Source organism: Arvicola amphibius, chromosome 11, assembly GCF_903992535.2.
Source record: "Arvicola amphibius chromosome 11, mArvAmp1.2, whole genome shotgun sequence".
In the NCBI taxonomy this organism is placed as follows: domain Eukaryota; kingdom Metazoa; phylum Chordata; class Mammalia; order Rodentia; family Cricetidae; genus Arvicola; species Arvicola amphibius.
This window is the reverse complement of record NC_052057.2, coordinates 88232307-88253696: the sequence shown is the minus strand read 5'-3', so window position 1 is coordinate 88253696 and position 21390 is coordinate 88232307. Positions and strand designations below refer to the sequence as shown.

Below are 21390 nucleotides of genomic sequence, written 5' to 3'. Positions count from 1 at the left end.
GCCGAGTAAGACACAGTCCTCTCTGTCTGTGGTGGAGGGACAACCTAGCAGCGTCCCTGTGGAGTGAGGGTGGCCTCGGGGGTGAGGCTGGACTCGGAATTCTACATGGGGTGCTTTCTGCTCACCCCTGATCTATAAGGTGCCTATGCTTTATCACTGAGGTCATAGACTGGGTCGCCAGCCCACACTGTTCCCAAGCTGAAGGGAATGTTCTCTGTGCTTGCTGGGCAAGTTACAAACTGGACTATGCCTCTATCCTAGGCTGTATCTGCAGCGGAGCTGGAAGCCATAGCATGACCTCAGTGCCTGAGTGGAGATCGTGGTCGCTGACTGACCCAAGGGTGAATCACCTTCCTACAGAAAAGCTAACATACAGCTGGAGTCCGGCCCTCTGGTAGCTTTCAGTCTGGTATGGGATGAGTTCTCTACCAAGTTAGATCACAGTGCAAAAAAACACTGTGGAAGGTGCTCGTGCACGGGGTAAGACTCTAAGGCCAGATTTCTAAAACTGTGTCTTTTTCTCGAGCTGGATGAGAGTTACATTGGTGAGTTTATTTAGTGAGAAGTTAGTGAACAGAGCACGTGGTTTGTGGACTTTTTAATCAATGTATACTGCAGAGAAAAATCTTTTAAATGATTTTGATATTCATGAGGCCAGACAGTGGTGCATGCTTTTAATCCCAGCAAGTCAGGACACTAGGTCAGAAAGATCGCATTTTGAGGCCAGCCTTGGCAACTTATCTGGCCCAGGTCTCAAATTTTTTAATAAAAATTTTTATAATATGTTTTAATATTAAAAAAATAAAAGGAGAAAAAAATAAGAACTTGGCATCTGTCAATCATAGTTAACATCTTTATACCCGTAGCCAAAGAGCCGCGAGGTTGAGTCTGTGTTGAAAAATTTCCCACAAAAAAATAAATAAATAAATAACAGGTTCAGAAGGCTTTAGCAGCAAAGCACCAAGGATTTAGGAGGAATTAGCACCCTTCTATACATTTTCCTGGAAAATATAGGAAAAAATGTTTAAGAAACCAAAAGAAACATCCAAAAACATAGACTTATTTTATGAAGTCAAAACAAGGACAATAAAGGCAAAATCACAAGCCAGCCTCACTTAGGACATGGAAGCTAAGCTCCTAATAAGACCAACAACAGCATCTAGCACTAAACTTTAAGGTTTGTTTGTTTGCTTTTAGGTGCATGTGTGTTTTGCTGGGAGTCAAATGACCTGGGACTGGATTTGCAGATGGGTGCTGGAAAACAAACACCCAGTTCTCTTCAAGAGCAGCCAATATTCTTTCTTTTTTTAATAATAGCTTATTTATTTATATTTCTACATACCAATCCCAGTCTCCCTCCCTCCTCGCCTCCCATTCCCAGGCGGTATTCTTTTTTTTTTTTTTTTTTTTTTTTTTTTTTTTTGGTTTTTCGAGACAGGGTTTCTCTGTGGCTTTGGAGCCTGTCCTGGAACTAGCTCTTGTAGACCAGGCTGGTCTCGAACTCACAGAGATCTGCCTGCCTCTGCCTCCCGAGTGCTGGGATTAAAGGCGTGCGCCACCACCGCCCGGCTCCAGGCGGTATTCTTAACCACCGAGTTTCCACTCCAGGCCTCTGGCACTAGATTTTAAAAGACCGTATGTCATCTTTAAGTAGTGTTTGTATAGGAACTGAGCATTTGTCTTAATGTTGGGACTTTGTATGTAGGTGTAGCACTCAGAATTGAACCTGTGCTTCTACACATGCTGGACAAAGACTCCACCAATGAGCTCTAAACCCGGATTTATTACTCAAACTACCACAGTTCTTCCCCTGGCCTCATAGGCTCCTGGCCATAGCATGAGGGAAAACGCATTCAGTCCAACTTCAAAAGCCCCATAGTCATTCACAGGCTCAACAGACTTTACAAATCCACAGTCTTTTTTGAGACCTGAGGCGGTTTCTTGATTGGAACCTCCTGTATAATCAAAAAGCAAATCATATACATCCAACATACTTTTGCACATAATATACATTACCATTCTAAAAGGTGTTGGGGTCCGGTGACAGCCCGGACCATAAATTATTTCTCTGGACCGGCATGGAGGTGCGGGAATAAAGACACAACTCACATGGCTTCATCGGGAGGGAGATTCTCAATGGTCCCTCATGAAATCCTGAGTTCACATCCTGAAAATTTCCCATTTATTCTCCAAACAGCCTTTATACCAAAATGTAAACTGAGGGTGGAATACATTAGCATTCTGTTTCCTAGGCAACCAGGTGAATGGGTTTTAGTCACATCCACATCTACCTGTGCCTGCTGTCATGTCTTCCTGTTCTGTATGCTAGCTGGCACTTAGGCTGACTTATCACCTTTTCTCAGGCATCCTCCAAATTACAAAGAAAGGAGCAAAACAACATCCTGACCCTTTGTTAGGGTAGCGACAGCCTGTCTGGAAGGGTATGTGGCCACCTCAGGTACTAAGTATGGCCTGAGCACTTGGCTATCACACAATGTAGAAATATGGGCCTACAGAAAGGAAAGAATGAGGCGTGAGGAGGAACCAAAGCAAGGCCAAAACCTGGCAGAGCAAACTTCAAATCTTGTAACCACATATCTGATGTCAAGGGCTTAGATGACTTTGCTCTCTCAGTTTCGCTGACTGCAAAATACTCTCTCTTTGGCTGCTTCCACTTCCTGTCTCCCTGGCAGACATCCCTCAGCTTTGGCCCCTCCAACATCATGGGATCATTAACAGAACCCAGATTTCACCTTTACAACCTCACACAGTGGCATCTTGGGGCCTCCATGCAAGGATTCCCCTGACACATGCCTAGCCTCAGCAGCCATCCTTAACCGCTGGGGAAGATTCCACAACCCCTTTACTCATTGTCCTTCCTGAAACTAAAGCCAGAACTACATGGCTGAAGTTGCCATGTTTGGTTATGTGTTTGGGGTGGAGCCTGGCGCCTCTTTGAATTACATTTGCATAAACTTTGATCCGTTGCTTCTAAGGAACAAAATATTCCTCAAGCCTTTATTTTTTTTTTCACAAATTACAGGATTATCTGACTAGAGTCTTGTCCCGAGGGCCCTACTCCCCGCTCCCTGTATCCCATTTCCCACGGGGCCTCTCCTTAGCTTTTTCAGCCCAAGTTTTGGCTCCAACATTAAATTTTCTTTTTCTCCTCCAACTGTACACTTTGATTTTCTTCTTGCTCAGGCTGTTCTTTTTCCTTGGAGACCTGCATGGAACAGTCATTTTAGGCTGCCAGGGAAATTAGTTCATCATTTTTTCAATTTTCAGGCAAATTTTTAGAACAAGGACAAAAAGCATCTACAATCTTTGCCAAAAGACAAGCACGGTTCCTAACCCAGTTGTTAATACTGTTCCCCTCTGAACGGTTCCTAGCCCAGTTGTTAATACTGTTCCCCTCTGAAGCTTCTTGAGCTGGGTGTTCAGAGCCCACATCACTCTCAGCAAACCACACTCCAAGCTCCTGCTAGGATGGCCCTTTAACCTCTGTTTACTGCATTTAGTCACTCTCCTAGTCCCAAAGTCTTCCTCCTAAATGGAACAAAACACAACAAAAACATCACCAACAGAAATGTCACAGCAATACCCTATTCCTGGTACCACAATCTGTATTAGTCAGGTTCTCTAGAGGAACAGAATTGATAGAGTGAATCTATACATTTAAAGAGGGTTTTTTTTTTTTTTTTTTTTTTACAATGGCTTATAAGTTGTGGTCCAGCTAGTCCAACAAGGGCTGTCTCCTGAAGAAAAGGCCAAGAATCTGATAGCTGCTCTGTCCATGAGACTAGATGTCTCGGCCCGCCGTCAGTCTGTTTTGGAATCCTGAAGAAGTAAGCTCTAATACCAGCAAAGGCATGCCTCAGTTGTAGGATGGATGAACTTGCCAGCGAGAGAGAGAGAGAGAAAGTGAGCAGGAAGCAGAAGTTTCCTTCTTCAGTGTCCTTTATGTGGGTGCCACTATAAGGTGTGGCCCAAATTTAGGGTGGGTCTCCCAAACCTCAAGTGATCCAATGAAGAATAATCCCTCACAAGTGCACCCAACCGCTGGGGTATTATCTGAGTCAAGATGTAGTCAAGCCGACAGCTAAGATTAGCCATCACAGTGTCTAGTGTTAGTGCCACTGGGCCATCGACTGACCACGCTCAAGGAAACACTTGACCTCCTACAGTCTCTACCCCCACACATAGACCACAGAATGATGGGCATTCAGCATAAAGCCAACAGCATGCAGTTCCTCTGAAGCAGTGGAAGAGGAGGAAGGGGCACACTGCAGCCTCTGTGGCCTCAAGGGTGGGCAAGAGTGAGATCATTCTTAGGTCTATCGTGGACTAGGGAAGCAGTATCTGAACATGCCGTTCCTGTCCTCCTCAACCACTTCTTCAGTAGGAGACTGCTGTAAAAATAACAGAAATCAGAGCACAGAAGACAAGTTCACAGAAGCTACCATGCCCTTGTTGGGGTCCTGTGATCTAACAAGCTCCAGAGAGAGTAGAGAGCCATTTCCTCTTCCTCAGGTCCCCTTCTGGCCTTGCATCCCCTCTCACCTCCTTAGTTTATCCTTCATACCTCCTGCAAGCTGCTGACTATTTATGTCTGTGTCCTGGCCCCACCCACCAAGAGCCCCATATTGTGATCATCTGGGTAGGGAGACAGGTGGGAGACATCCTGGAGCCTCTGGGAAAGGTGCAGGGCTTTGCATATTTGTACATGCACGTGACTGCATGTGTACTCAAGTGTTTATAGGATGTAGTTAGAGAAACTGAATCACCCTTATTCTGGGAAGCAGACTTTTTAAAAAAAAATATGTATTTATTTATTATGTATACAATATTCTGTCTGCGTGCATGCCTGAAGAGGGCACCAGATCTCATTACAGATGGTTGTGAGCCACCATGTGATTGCTGGGAATTGAACTCAGGACCTTTGGAAGAGCAGGCAATGTTCTTAACCACTGAGCCATCTCTCCAGCCCGGAAGCAGACTTTTGAAAAATCATGCAATATTAAAAATTAAAACAAGCCAAGGATTGTTATACTGTCTAGGTCTCAGTTTTGTCTTCATTGTTGGGTTAGTGTGGCCTTGGGCACACAGATTTCTCTGAGACTCAGCTTTCTCATCTGCCTGCTAGGCAGGGACCTTAATTTTGATTCACTGTATAAAGCCTGGGAAGGGTCCTACACACAGGATTAACATCAAGGAACAGCCAAAGTCAGCCCCCTAGATTTACTTGATTTTAGTAGTGTTTTCATGAAGAGCACAGATTTTGGAGGTTACATGGTTGCCAATCTGTTACATTTCCCACTAGATTTGTTGACACGGCCGTGGGCTTGGAGGTTAGGATGGTAACGATTATCTACAATAGTTTTCAGGGCTGTGGCTGTTTTCGCAGAAAGGACCAGTCCTCCCATTGGGCCTGTAAACGCGCCTGCTGTGTGATGTGAACAGAATGAAAATGCTGGATCTCTGCCTTTATACTGTGTCTTCCCCTTTGCAGATTTAACCTTTGGGTCAGGTGGGCTTGACCTAAACTTGCCTAACCTCTTTGCTCCCCTTCATGCCAAGATAAAAGTCACCAAAACAACATCCCCATTTAGGCCACTGAAGTACCTATCATCCTGGAGTCTCCCAGTCTTGCCATTACCTCCTCTTCCCCTGTACCCTCCGCTCAAAGCCTATGCACAGAGCTGACATCCCAAGACAATCATCTTTGGCAATGGCCTCTCTGCACTGTTAGCAGTGCGTGTTCCTAGTTACCATGGAAATTGGAAAACAGTATCTGTGAGAGCCTCTATTATCTGTCAAGAAGCTGCCATGTCAAAATGAATATGGAAATCATTAAGTGTTATCCAAAGGCAAAGAATTCTTCAGGCTCCTTCTCGAAGCCTCTTTTTTATGATGAAATGATCTCAAACTAACAAAATTAGTTAAAACGAAAGGCAAAAATGTAATAATCATTCCTTACCAGTTGTCTTAACTTGACAGTTTGAGTGCCAGATTGTTAAAGAAATAAATGATGGCTGAGAATATTACTTTATAGTAAAATATGTGGTTAGCATGTGGGGAACCCCAGTTCCAGTCCCAACTTACAAAGAGAGGGAGGGAGAAAGGGGGAAGAGAAGGAGGAGGAGGAGGACGAGGAGGACAAGGAGGAGGAGGAGGAGGAGGAGGAGGAGGAAGAGGAGGAAGAAGAGAAAGGAGACAGGCGCACACCCAGGTGCTGTTGGAGGCTGGAAGAAGGCCTAGTTAACTCCAAATACGAGCAATAGAGGAAATTCCAGAGGCTGGAGAGATGGCTCAGTGGTTAAGAAGAGCATATGATGCTCTTCCAGAGGACCTGAGTTCAAGTCCCAGCACCCACTGGACTGCTTAAAGAGATCTCAGGCATGAGTGGCCCGTGCCTGATAGCCATTTCCTTTTGCTGCTGTTGGCATTCAACCTGTGCACCCCTGTGCCTCCCCCGCACCCCTGCACCGCTGCACCCCTGCACCTGCTTTGTGGCTGGGATGTTTCCTAGATTCCATTTCCTTTTGGGTCATCCTCTTCCCTGTAACCCATCACCTCTGCAGTCTCTGCTACAACTGGTCATGTTTCTCCTTTCATGATAGTAAGGCCCATTCTTCCTCAGCAGACACTTCCTACTCCCAGAGCCAGCTACCCTCCAAAGCAGAAGTCTCACCCTTTCTTCTGGGAGGATCACTGGCCCAACTAACACAGCTGTTTCTAAAGGCCACTCCAGGTTCTTCCATCGTATGCCCTAAGCACACGTCCCTCCTATGTGAATATGAAATAAACTCACTGTGGCTGGTGAAGTAGCTCCCCAGATGGGTGCTTGTCACACAAACCTGATGACCCAAGTTCCGCCCAGAACCCGGGTTAAATACATTGCCCTCTTAAAACGCACAAGCCTGTAAGACAAATTAATTTCTTAATCCTTCAACAGTCCCCCAAGAGGAAGGCCTGACAGCTGGACTTCCTGTGAGGGTGTGAATGAGCACATGTCAAGGGCTTTACATATGTTATCTCTGACAGTCTGGGCAAAACCCATGTGTTTATTTTATAAAGGAGCGAACAGAGGCTCAGAAAACATTGGGGACCTGCCTGAGGAAATCCTGTGGTTACTGACGCCTTGGGAAAATGTGTATCCCTGCCGTGGGAAAATGGGGGCAGCCGTCCTGAAGGCTGTTGGAAGGCAGAGCTAAGGACAGCAGCAGCCTGCCTGGGCTTGACCTGCTTTGCCTCCAAATGCCCCGGCCATTCACATGCATGTGGTTAGGGTGACTTGAGGGTCTGTGTGCTCTACTGTTCTTTCGTAGGAGACATGCTGGCTCTGTACCAGGTGCCATCGCCTGGATGCTTACGCTCCCACAAAATGAGAATGTTGAACTCCAATTGCACCCCCCAGGTAATGTTATCAGAGAAGAGGTAATTAGATCATGGGCGTGGAACCCTTTCTTGAATGAGATTCCTACTCTTTAAAAAGGGGTCTCAGATCTCCACCCATTCACCGTGTAAGTTATGACAGAGGTGAGAGGGACAGAGACCTTCTATATTGTGTGATAAGGGCACATTGGACTTCACATTGTAGAAGAGAATCTTCACATAGACGTTGTCAATAGCTCAACGCAGTTGGACCCTAATGCTACTATTGGTTTGCTTGCTCTGAGTAGATGCCCAGCCTGGTAGTGCTGCTGCAGCGTGAATTCACGAGCATGAGAGCATCCCCAGCTGGCCATCGAGTGACCTATATCCTTGGCTGGTTGTTGGTTTTGGAAAAGACAGTTAGCCTGCTCTCCTTTGTGAAGGTCAACAGTTGGGTGGCAGCGGCCTCTGTCAACAGCCTCTCCACTCCCCCAGACCATTCTCTCCTTAGAGAGCTTACCTCTCCGCAGGAGTGGAAGTGAGCCGTGACTGAGAGACTGGTACTGGGCACACCTCAGTTTAGCGGCACTGGGGATAGGTGAGATGAGGGGAGGGAGCACTGTGGACAGGTGGGATGAGGGGAGGGAGCACTGGGGACAGGAGAGATGAAGGGAGGGAGCACTGGGGACAGGTGGGATGAGGGGAGGGAGCACTAGGGACAGCTGAGATGAGGGGAGGGAGCACTGGGGACAGGTGGGATGAGGGGAGAGAGCACTGGGGACAGCTGGGATGAGGGGAGGGAGCACTGGGGACAGCTGGGATGAGGGGAGGGAGCACTGGAGACAGCTGAGATGACGGGAGGGAGCACTGGAGACAGCTGAGATGAGGGGAGGGAGCACTGGGGACAGGTGGGATGAGGGGAGGGAGCACTGGGGACAGCTGAGATGAGGCGAGGGAGCACTGGAGACAGCTGAGATGAGGGGAGGGAGCACTGGGGACAGGTGGGATGAGGGGAGGGAGCACTGGAGACAGCTGAGATGAGGGGAGGGAGCACTGGGGACAGGTGGGATGAGGGGAGGAAGCTCTCTTACCGCCAAAGGCCGGCCTCATGGTGAAGTCATGGTCATCGACTCTGAGCAGAGGCTGAGGTTTTCCTGGCCGGATTTTGGTCACGTCAGGGTTCTTTTTATACAAGTGACTGCAAAGAAACAGAAATGTCTTTCCATGGCCCACCAAGGCACTGGGAGAGGCCCTGTGGGTGGATGACTCCCTGCAGGGCCCACCTGGTCTGCACTTTCTCTCTATTCTGACACACACAGGGAGAGAAAAGGCTGTTTCCCCACCACAGGGATGGTCACCAGAGGACGGGTCCTTCCGAACATCTCTAAGAGCAGATATCTTCCCAGGCAAAACAGTCTCCTACCCTGGCAAGTTCTCAGTGAATGTGGTTAAGCTGTAGGATCGTGAATATTTCCAAGTTTTTTCTTTTACAAACATTTCCCAAAGCTGAGCACGGTGGTACGGTGGCGCACGGTATGGTGGCGCACGCCTTTAATCCCAGTGCAGGTGGTAGAAGTAGGTGGATCTCTTGAAGCACAAGGCCAGCCTGGTCTGAAGAGTGCGTTCCAGAAAGCCAGGGCTGCAGTCAGACTCATGTGTTACAAATGTGGTTTGTAACAAATACACTGTGACAAAAGCTGACTCAAATCTCCAAACACTGCTTTCTCCAGCTAGACCTGGAGTGGAGTGGCTTCTGTGGTTCAGGGGACAGGTCTGTACACACACACACACACACACACACACACACACTCACACCACCTAGCTCGGTCCCTCCGTTGTCCTATACTCTTTCCAGATTAATTTTGCCACCATAACCTCTCAGTCCTAGAGCAGTCGGATCTGGCATATTGTAAAGCATTTGCCTGCTGCTCGGGTTATTCTGGGACAGGAGGACGGTTAGTATGTGTGATGCACCTAAGCTGTACCATTTCTATTTCTCAGGCAGACTTCTAAAGGGTGTGACCTGAGCTCATCTCTGTGTCTGCACTAAGCACAGTGCCCAGCACACCCTAGACATTCAGTAAAGTGGAAGCAATATCAAGGTGCTCTGACCAGCTTCTAGGAGGAATTTAAACTGAGTCTAGCACATTTAGCCAAAGTTGTTTTAAACCAGATGGTTCTTGGCCTTAGCTTTATATTCGAATTCCCCAGAAGCTTCCAAAACTCCTGATGCTTGGGCACTGAACACTGTCTTTGGAAGGGACCCGCACTTAATTCCCACACAGCCACACCGAGGACCACGGCTCCCAACGTGACATCCTAAGATCCCCGAGTACCTTGGTGATTGGCTCTCAGACTTACCCACACTGTAATTACCCGGGGAAGCTGCTGCACTGCCACTAGGGGTCTGGGTGATTCTGAGGAGACAGAAGTGCCGGACTCCCCAAAGCCCTGGTGAGAGCCAGGTGAGTGGAATCCAGACACTGGCAGCACTCTACCCTGGAGCTGCTTTAGGCAATTTCCGGAACTGCGCAGATGCAGGTTGGTGCTGACCGTGTGGCTTAAAAGATGAGGTGACCGATGTGTGAAAGGAAGCTGACCTTCTCAGGACGTGAGAGCTGTTGTGCACTGAATTCTGGAGGTTGGAGAGATAACAGGATGCTCTTGTCCTGAGTCCTCACCACCCCCTTTGCAGACTCTCATCTTACCCTCCTCCCCACTCACTTGTAGGAAAACCGGTGTTTCCTGTTTGGACCATAGGAGAAAGGTTTCCTGCTCTGTGACCTCGGAGACACCTGCCTCATCCTCCACCAGCTCAGCCCTGACAGTGTAATGCAATGGGACATCAAAGCTGTGCCATTCATGAAGTAGCCGTCAGAAATAGGCAGCCATTCCCAGCTTAGACAGAATCCAGTGCCATTACTCTCCTGTTTCTCCATCACACGTGCGACGTGTACATGCTAAGAACAACTCATAGCTTGCGGTTACTATCTTGGACAGTATAGATGTACAACAGTTCCATAATCACAGGACATTTTCTTATTAGCTCCGTGCCAGTTTAAGGGCTGACCAGCCCCGGACCCAAACAGATTCCTTTATAAGCTGCAGCCTCCAGCTTAGGGCTTCTCTGTGGGCTGCTGATCTCCATCTCATAGCCTCGGACCTCCCATTCATTGCTCCACTTCCAGCGAGAGCTCTGACTCAGACTGGTCCTCCTCCAGTTCATCAACCGTGGAGACGTCGGCATCCATACGGACAGCCATCTGGTAGTTCCCAGACCCTGGAACGACTTGATATTTCTGGGAACAGCTAACATGGTCACACCATGGGGAGATCATTGCTCACATCCTCACAGGCTTAACCTAGTTGAGGTGATGACCATAAACAGGCAGATGGATAAGTGATGTCACCATAGTGCTGAATGCCATGGAATCACTAAACAGGATGAAGAATAGGAGATGGTTTGGCAGGGAAACTATTGAGGTATGCCATGGGGAAGCCTTCTGAGACGTGGAGGGAATGAGGAATGGGTGGAGTGAGCCAGGAAAGATGTGGTACAGTGAGTTCAGTGTCAGGGGGCATGAGGCACCTTTGTCTCAGTGGCCACTTACCTGGCTCAGTCCATCTAGTTCCAGATGACCCATAACTAAGTCTTTTGACACTGCCTGACTTCAGGAAGCCCCCCTTTCCTGTCATCACTTTCTGCACTGTGAGATTCTGAGGTAATAGGGCTCACGGAGGTGCCTGCCCTCAACCTCGGCTGCCAGTCCCCAGCTCCCCCCTCTGTCATGGCCCACCCCCATGAGCAATTAAACTGGACTCCAGTGTCTCCCACTTTGGACCAGAGAAAAGCAGAAGTCCAGCGTAGGCCAGCCTGCTCTAGGGGCATCTTGTCAGCTTTTACCAGCAGTGACAGCAAAAGATATGGGGTATAGTCCTCTCTGTTTCCTTTTATGAAACAATAGTTTACTTTTCTGAGCCAGCTTTGGGTTCCTCTCTGCACACAGCTTCCATCAGCCACATCCTATCCCACAGCAGACCTTTTGACCATGGATGAGCCGGCCGCAACATGTTATTGCCACCAGAGTCCTGGTTGAGCCCAGAGCTCACTCTGGTGCTGGCCACTCTAAAGGTTTGGGTAAACGCAGTGGCATGTGCCATGACAGGACCCTATGAAGTTGTTTTCTACTCCCACCCCAAGTCCTTTTAGTCTCAAAATGTCCTTCACCCCAAGTAAGTCAATAAATAAAGACTGTTTCTCCAAAGAGTTGGGCGCCATGTGCTTTGGCCTTCCCAGCCCTTGGGAGGCAGAGACTGGTGGATCTCTGTGAGTTAAAGGCCAGCTTGGTCTAATGAGTAAGCTCCAGATCAGCCAGAGCTATATAGTGAGACTGTTACAAAAAGACAAAGACAAAAAATTCTGAGACAGCAATACATGACATTGTATGTGGATCTATATGTTACACGGTGTGCTCAAAGAAGTTTGCACTATGCAAATGAACCACAAAGGCCTGTGCTACAAAACATGAAAGCCAGGTGCTTTTTGCACAACCACTACTCTGAACTACTTCCTTGGTCTGCTTTCTGTTGCTGCAACAAACACCGTGACTGAAAGCAGATTGGAAAGAAAGGGGTTATTTCATTTTCTAGTGTTCAGCTCATCACAAAGGGAAGTCAGGAAACTCCAGGCAGAAATCTGGAGGCAGGAGAAGACGCAGCGGGCATGGAGCAGCGCCGCTTATGGCCTGGCTCCCCATGGCTTGCTCATCCTGCTTTCTTACACCCAGGACCAGCTGCCTAAGGGTGGCACTGCCCACAATGGGCTGAACTCTCACATCAATCATTAATCAAGAGTCGCTCCACAGACTTGCCTACAGGTCAATCTGCTGGGGGCCTTTTCTCAACGGGGCCTCCTCTTCCTGGATAACACCAGCTTGTGCCAGGTTGGCAGAAATCAACCAACACAGCTGCTTCGCTTTCTCTGTGCTCCCACTTTCTCCCCTAGAAATGGTCCTGAGAAATGCCTCTACTGCTATAGCCACATCGCTGCTCGGTCCTCTGTTCCAGGACCTCAGGACGAGGAACCTGTTCCAGGGTCAGAGCAGCACGCCATCCGCCAATATCAGGGCCATAAGCAGATCCCAGCAAAGACTGCCGGGGAGGTGCCCAAGGAGCTCAGAGGGCTTAGCAGATCACGGACATTAACTGTGCCCTCTGCCTCGTGGTCACAAATCCTTCCGGTTAGCACACTTTCCACATCTATCTAGGGGAGCATTAGTGAGCCGGAAGTCACAGAATGCTGTCACTTCAACGGGATACAGCAGGCTTAAATCCCTTGTCACTGAGGCTCAGAGGTTTGCTTTTTTTTAAAAAGGAACTAATTGATAATAGGAATCACTGAGGTCTCCCTGAGCTATTGTCACAAGGGGCTCTTTCTCCACTAGTCTTTTCCCGGGAATGGCCCTTAGCCCCCAGCTCCTGAACCACACCCTCATGGTAAGAAGTCAAAACTGACCAGGAGGTGGTGGCGCAGGTCTTTAATCTTAGCACTTGAGAGGCAGAGGCAGGAGGATCTCTGTGAGTTCGTGGACAGCCTGATCTACAAAGCGAGTTCCAGGACAGCCGGGGCTGTCTCAAAAAACAAACAGAAAAGCCAAAACTATTGGGTGACTTTAAACCTGACCTTTTGTGAAAAAGGGTGAGTGTTCACCATGCCTGCGGGGTAGCTGTATCCATGGGCCAGGTCAGAGTTCTGATTTGTTAACTACAGTAGCCATGACACGGTTCTCACAGTGACAGTGGTCCGTGCAGGCTCTCAGCTGTGAATTTTAGACACCCCTCGCCTATCATCAAACTCCTTCAGTTCGAGAAACTGAGGCTCAGCACGATTAGGAAAAATCTGCATGGCCAGAGAGTAGCTTCCCTGACCTCTCAACTCCCTGTCATGGGCAAGAGTTACTTGGGGGCAGAAGAGGCTGGTCCTGGTCCAGCAGAACAGAACAAGGATAAGAACCAACCGAGGGGTGAGCAAGGCTGGGGCACAGAGAGATGGTAGTGGAAAGGGGACAACAAAGGATGCCCAGACTCAGACTCAAGAGGGAAGGGACTGAGCTGGGCCTCTGCAGGCAGGAAAAGGAAGCAACTTGGGAGGAAGGAGGCAGGAGGCATCTCTGAGGTAGGAGACAGAACGGCAGGAAGAACAGAAAGTGTTGGATCAGAGGAGCAGACTCCGTTGACCACAATTCAACACAGAGGAACACCGAAGGCCAGGAAGTCAGCGACAGGTTTTTAAAAGGCAGCTGCTGGGCAGAGTAACTGTCTTATGAGTGGTTTGCTAGCAGATGCAAGAAGACTGTCGGGTTAGAAGGCATGGAATCATGTGTGAGGTAACATTTGTGTGGTGTGGGACTATGTGAGGCAGACCCTGTATACTGTATACTTGTGATGAGAACCACATGGTGGTATACATGTGTGTGAATGTGTACATATATTTGTGTGTGAACAAGACTTCTAAGAAGGGTCCCAAGGCTGTGAACAAAGAGCTTAACTCCTATGTAATGAAATTTTGAAAACTAAACTATCAGGACCATGACTGGTGCCCCTGCCCCCAGACGGCCTAGCTCTGTGGTGGTTTGACAGAATGCACGTCCTGAGAAACCAGAAAGACCCTGCACGGTGCTTCCTATCCTCTCTCTATCCTTGCTTCAGTGAACACACACCTCATCTTTTCCCACTTGACTCCTCATGGGACAAACTTCAGGAATGGTCCTCACCCCAAATGTCAGATTCAAGCTGTCCCTAGGGCCCACATGGTGCCAAGCGACACTCTGGGTCTTCTAAGAAGCAACAGAGGTTGTGGCAGCCAGGCTACCGAGTGGGGTCCTAGAGTGTGGGCAGCATTCTCAGACACAGTTTCCTACATCACTGTTCCTTTAGTGAGTGAGCCAGCAACAGCATGACTCACACCCCTGAGGGACTTGTGCTATGTAAAATGAGCCCGTTTAGGTCGCTTTCCAGCATGTTCTCAGTGGGAGGGTGTCCCACAAGTTAGCTGTTGCTTTATTATTTTGAAGAATCAGTGATCTAAGTCCCTTTTCAAGGTTCACAATGCCCATCTGAATCAAGAAGATTCTAGAGTTCTGTTGTGAAGGCAACTATTTAAAATGGCCCATGCCAAGGATTCCCAGCCTTTGGCCCTTTATCTCCTTTTCACAGAACACCTGTGATCGCATTTCCCCAAATTAGAGTTCAGAGATGCAACTAAGCAGGTGGTTTCTGAGGGGCCCTTTCTGGTTCTGGCCTGTTCTTGTGGACACATGACCAAGGTAAGTCTGGGCTGTGCTTCTTGGCTGAGTAGAACAGAGCCTCAGAGAGATCCAGGTGTCCCAGAGGAGCAGGCTCCACCCAAGCGCTAGAAGTCAATTGTAATTCTTATTTTTAGTTTCCTTCTGGAAATAAGGAAGCAGCTAAGACTTAATCTAGTATGCCTATATACAATACTCTCTCTCTCTCTCTCTCTCTCTCTCTCTCTCTCTCTCTGTGTGTGTGTGTGTGTGTGTGTACAGATAAAAGGTGTGGTGTGGGTGGGGATTAGTACAGTTTCCAGAAAAATGTTACCAGTAACAGTACATGATAAAAAATATTTAAAGACCACTGACCTAGTCAATTTGCTTCACAGGCTCAAGGCCCTGCAAATAAACTAACACAGACCCAATCTGTTTCTATCCAAAGCACACACACATTCTCAGAACACCTGGAGGAACAGGTACAAACCATTTCACACAGGTATTCATGTCTTCTTCGTGCCCAACAGCCCTTAGGCCTCAGCTTGGGGGATCAAGTTCAGTACATTGTCCAAATCAGATTTACCGGGAGTGGAGACTATTTATAACACAACAGTTTTCAGTACAACTTCTGGGCCTAGCCAGTAATTCTTGGGAATGTCTGCAGCAGCATTTACTGCTGCATGTATTGGTGCGTGTGGAGAGAGGCGGAGAGAGCAAGTGCTCTCTTTTTCCTTCCTGCCCCCTTCCTTCCCTCTCTGCCAAGAAGCGGGGTAGACCAGTAGTCTCTCCCTGGGCCCCGGTTCCTATGCAATAGATTGACCAGAAGTCCTGGACTTAGTTCCTCACTTTTTTCTGCTTCCTGGACATGGGTTAGCCAGATGTCCTGGCTCAACTCTTTTTTTTTAAAATATTGCTGATAACCTATCATATACTTCCTCTAGAATTCAAAAGTGTAACTCAAAGCCCGTTAATCTGATCAAGTTCTTCCCTGATAATTAAAGAAGACTGCCCCAGTTACCTTTTGTCTATTTCTGTCATGCTAGGGCTCCAGCTCTGGGCCTCTGCAAGCACGGAGCAATCCTTCAGCATTGTATGTTTTGTTAAGAATTCACATTAAGTCCTTATACCGTTTCCCTTTCAATACTTGGCAGAAGTCCTCTGGCCAAGCTCTATGTTCCCTGCAGGATCTAGCCTGACAGAAGCAAGCAGCAAAATCAGGGAATGTAGAGAGAGTTTTACCCATCAAGTCTGAGCCATCTACCAAAAAAGGCTCTTGATGTCAGAATCCTGGCTCACTATAGCACAGTGCTCAGCACTGTGGCAAATGTCAGCACTTTGGAGAGCTGGAGGCCCCTCTAGCTGGGTCATTCTACTAGGACATTGAAGGAGATACCCACAACCCCTTCTGGGGAAAGCTACTGGGAATACACACACACACACACACACACACACACACACACACACCGGCAAGTTTACCTTTGCTTGGGCATTTCCAGCTGCCCTATCCATCTCTTCCTCCTGGGCTTTCTGCTCTCCACAAGGGCCATCAGGCAAAACAAGAAGAAAACAAGTCTCATAAAATAAGGCATTCTGCAAATATCTACGATGCAACGGGCAGTTGTGCAGGGACCTTCAACAGGGCAGGTGCCCCCTGGCTTGACCATGGATCCTGTCTCCAGCCTCCTGGCAGTGCTCCTCGGAGAGGCTGCGAGGGCATGGTTGGCAAGGCTGAGTTTCCCAACCTACTAATCGACTAAGCCCCCAACCCCCCTAAACACACCCAGCCATGACACAAACATCAGGCTTAGTCCTCCCCTCTGCTTAGAGATTGGCCATTAGTCAAGGAGTCTGTCCACCTGGGAAACTGGGATTCCTCTGAACCCTAGAACAGCTTTGGCTAAGGCGGTTACATAAAAAATATTTTAAATCTCTTGAACATGCCAGCTTTTTGCTGAGGTCATTAATCCATCTCTCTGGCTGCATAAAGCCAGTCTGTCACACCCAGCAGTGGGTCAGCTTTGATTCTGAGTGGATTTGCATGTGTTTGGAGAAAGCTAAGGAAAAACACTGATGGATCCAGAGGGTTCTTTGATCTAAGAGAATATGCTTTGCCTATGGCTGATATCGCTTTTACCTCAAATGTAATGTCTTTTCAGAAAAGACATCAAAGATATGCATTTTGATTTTGAAGAATAGCGTGAAGCAAATAAAAGTCATGATTATGTAATGTAACCTCTTTTCTCACTGTGAGCTCTGAATTATCTTTGCTCTTTGACCCTGAAATGTGTAAAGTCAAATATCATCAATTAGGCTGGATTTCTAGCCTTTGAAATGAAATTGTGCACACTAGAAGTATAGAGATCTATGAGATTATGTTTAACGTGCTAAGCAATACAATATGTTTTAAAATTATTAAAGCTTTGTTGCTGTGTACTGGCAATGGGTTTAGTGTGATAGAAACAGATCTGGGGATGGAGATTAGATGGAAAGAGACAAAATTGGACTTTTATTATGTAGAGAAGAGAGACTCAAAAGCAGGAACGAGGAATGATATGATACACCTTATTTTGTAAGGATCCCTAATTTGAGCCAGTTGTTTGGGGAATCAAAATAACCAAAGAGGATGATACAAGAATGTGTGAATGTAAGGAGAAAGACCACCGACCCAAATCATCATGGCCAAATTAATTAAACCAAGATTTTATTTCATTCGTGTACACAGGAGGTCTCCCACTAAGGCAGAGTTCAAGAGGTCAGATATGGGCAAAATAAGGGGTAGGTGGCTTCCGAATGGGGGATTTGGCAGGCAAGTAGACAGGGTTACAGAAGCAGAACATAACAAGTTGGTGGTGACCAGGTAATCATAGCAACCTTCAGGAACAAAGTTGCAAGGTGATCATAACTTTTTGAAACAAAGACAAGGTTTCCATTTCCTGCAACTGGTGGTACAGGACCATTTGTAGTTAAGGTTACAGGTGGGGCATAGTCCAATCCTTGAGAAACAGGTTTAATCATCAACAGGAATGAGCCTAGTTTGTCTTTACTATAAGACAGCTTTCATGCCTAACATGGAGGCGGGCTGATTCATCAAATGCAGTATTAGAATCCACACCACACTGCTGCCTGGGCCACAGAACCTGCAGTGCCCTTTCCCCATCTCCCTGATACCAACAAGCACCTGCTGGGGAGGCTAGCAAGGCATCCAGAGCGTCAGGCAGAAGACCACACAGTCCCGAGCGTGTCGTCAAGGCAAGGAGGTCAACTTCTGCAGGAAGAAGACAGCACAGCTGTCACAACTGAGCAAGCAGGCAGCAAGTCCAGTGGGCTTGCATTCCTAATATAAGGAGCCTGCGTCTCACCTGGTGAGTCAGAGCACGGCCCTGAGCCATCAGCGAGCACAGAGAGTGAGTTTCTAGGAAAAAATGAAGCCTCTAATTCTTTTTATTTCAGGAGCTGCCCACTAAGGAGGGACTTTTGCCAAATGGTGTTTTCTCAAAGGAGAGTTCTCCCTTTTTTATTTAACCCCCAGATAAAAAAGACAGTAATATATCTCATTCACAGTGTGTCTTCTCACAAGACCATGGTATGCAACTCTAGCTAACCCAGGTGCCAGGGTTTCTCATCATGGGGAGTGAGTTTACATCAATGGGGATTATTGGTGGCCATTCTGCTCCCATCGGCTTCCCTACCTCCTGTGGAGGAGTTAGGGATACTGGCTTCAGGCTCTTGTTGTGAACCCCCACCCCAACAGATACCACACACCTTTCCTCAGGATCCAAGGCTCTGACCCACGGGCCCTGCCTAGTTCCTCTCTTCTGGGTCCCTGCCACTGCCTCTGGCGCTAGGGCCTGGACTCTCTCTGGAGCCGCTCCTGGGCTGCTTGCTGACTGTCCACAGCATTCCTAACTCTTCTTGTAAACTCCATAAAGCCCAGCAATCGGCCTCAGTGTCCTGAAACCCAAACCTGAGACCTTTCTAATGAGATGTCTCCTCAAGAGAAGAAGGAAGACAGGAATGAGACAGTCAGGATGGGCAGGCAGTGAGAATTTGGTGCCTCAGAGGATGGAAAGACAGGGAAATGATGGAGATGTGGACAGGAGCATGAGCAGCCTGCCTTGCCCGTCTGCTGATGGAGCCAGAAAAGCTCTGAGACACTTACAAAGCTCAAGCTGAGACAACAGCATCTCGCCAAGGACAGTGAACAAACACACTGCAGACACAGGGCTGACATTGTGTAACCTTGAGTTTCTAGAAACACGCAAGCTTCTCAACTAAACAACTCCAAAAATCCACCTTGTGACCGTGTTTATGACCTTACCCTCTTCGCTCACTAAGGCATGCTTTGAAAGGAGAGGGGAGCCCATTGCAGCCTTTACAGATAAAATCGAAAGCCACCACAATCCTACAGAGTCCCATTTTAAAGACACCCAAGTGTGAATCTCTCAGGAGAAGCCCATACCCAGTGTTTGAGTATGTCTTATTCTTTCTCTGGCACTGCCCCCCCCCCAACTTTCTAATAACTTCTGTGCTAAAGATTTATGTTAAATTTTATTTTAATAAATCTTCAGTTCTACTGGAATTCTCTCCTCCTCTTCCTACTTCTTCTCTTCTTCTTCTTCCTCTTGCCTGAATGGAGGCTCCTAAGGGAAGATGGGACTCTTCAGGTTCTTGCAGGATGTATTGGAGCACTGCTTCTGTTTTCCAGAGTAGAAAAATAAAGAAGCAACAACTATATCCAGAATTCTACTGTGATGTTTAGTCAGAGAGTTTAGAAGATACACCACTGTTTTTCTGTCAGCTAAGTAGCTGCACATGGCTCTACTGATACTTTAATTATCATCTACCGCCCATGGCCCCTCAGTCAGTGCTCTGTGGGCCACTCAGGCTATGGCCTGGTAGGGCTTCTGGTCCCATGGCCCTGACTGCTGTGACTGCCATATGTAGGTTTAAATTTAATTTCTGAGTCAATAAGACTCAGAAGCGAAGGCTGAGGTGAAAACCCGCTAGCTCAAAGAGGCTGGGTTGCAACTAGCTGGCCTTGCTTTTTGACCGGAGACACCACAAGAGACATCTCTTCACTTGGTCCCAGAACCAAGAGAGCTCACGCTCTAGCCCTCGCCCTTTCTTTCCTGTGTGTCTTCTTTATCCAAATTGCTGGCTTCTCCATGACCAATTCCTGTCAGCTACTCACTGGCTCCACCCCGATTCAAGGTATAACTTTATTGGGCAGTCTTGGGAGTGTCAGTGTGAGATTAAAATATCCCATACCGCTAACCCATACTCTAAGTAGGCAAGTGTAGTGGAGAGAGGAAATAAACTTTAACTCCTAGAACTTGTTTGAGCATTGAACCAACAGGCAGCTAGAGTAACATCCTATATATGAGAAACCCCTTTTTTTCTATCAAGGTGGCTACCCCACCTAGGGCTAGTGGACCGCCCAGATGGGAATCCCCCCAAGAATTTCATGCTGGGAGAAGAGAAGGAGCCATCCAAGAGGGAAAAAGCTCAAGAAGAGATGTACAACTTGTCAGCCAGCCTTACAGAAGGAGACTGAGGTCCTGACAGTGTGTTAATGGTGGGTGGGCCCACAGTGTGACCCAGATGCTTAAATGTGCATGTTCTCTTTGTCCCTTTTCCCCATGTGGTTCCACTGAATAAATCTTTTTTCTGTGTGTGTGTGTGTGTGTGTGTGTTTTAATGAGTAATTTGGCTAGTTTAACTGGATTCTTGAGAATTAGTTGCTGAACTTGGCTTCTGTGAACCCCAAGTTTGGTAACAGTAACATCTGTACAATTAAGGGGTGACTGGGGCAGCCAGTGCAGAAGCATGGAAAGACCAGCTGAGAAGCTGACTGGGACAGGTAAAAAAGGGTGTCAGGGAGGGAGGAGCCAGCAGTGGAGGCCCAGCATGGTGTGGACAGAACGCAGGTTATTGGATCTAGGAAGCAGAACAGTTTCTGACTCAGCTGGCCATTCTGTTCAAGGTTCATCTATGTTATAGCATGCGTCAGCATAACATGTTCAAGGTTCATCTATGTTATACTATATTCAGCATAACGTGTTCAAGGCTCATCTATGTTGCAGCATGTTTGCTCACCTATCCCTTTTATGGGCAAAGACTGTTCTCTCACACAGCTGGAAGCCATGCTGTTTGTCCGTTCATCAGCCTGTTTCCACCTTTTAACAGCAATGCCACGAATGTCTGTATAGACATTTTTGGTGTGATACAGCACGTGCATTGAGGTCAGGGGACAGCTGGCAGGAATCAGTCCTCTACTCCCAACGAGTGTAGGATCCTGGGATCAAACTCAGGCTGTCAGGCTTAGCAGCAAGTACCTTTAACCACTGATCCCACGTTTTCCTTTGGGATCAAAAATGGATTGGGATTCCTAGGTCACACAGTAACTTCATGGTTCACTTTTTAAGGGACCATAATTTTTGAAAGTGGCAGCACCATTTTACATTCTCACCAGAAATAAAGGGTTTCCAATTTCTTCACAAAATCATCTGTGTGTGTGTGTGAGTGTGTGTGAAAGATTTATGTGCATAATTGTTTTGCCTGCATTTATGTGTATGTACACTGTGTGCTTTGTACCCGAGGAGGTCAGAAGAGGACACCAGATACCGTGTGGTGGTTTGAAAGAAAATGGTCCCCAAAAGGAGTGGCACTATTAGGAGGTGTGGCCTTGCTGGAGGAGGTATATCACTGTAGAGGCTGGCTCTGAGGT

At 47.6% G+C, this 21390-nt stretch overlaps 1 protein-coding gene across 1 annotated transcript in view; it reads right to left on the bottom strand.

The window, feature by feature from the left end:
* Window positions 1–16327, bottom strand: part of Gabrr2 (gamma-aminobutyric acid type A receptor subunit rho2) — a 35202-nt gene extending 18875 nt beyond the window's left edge. The window contains exons 1-2 of the mRNA XM_038347887.1: window positions 16140–16327; window positions 8469–8575 (exon numbers count right to left, since the gene is read on the bottom strand). Of these exons, the coding sequence (XP_038203815.1) occupies window positions 8469–8575; window positions 16140–16327 (295 nt within the window). The remainder of the gene's footprint in view (window positions 1–8468; window positions 8576–16139) is intronic.
* Window positions 16328–21390: the final 5063 nt, after the last annotated feature.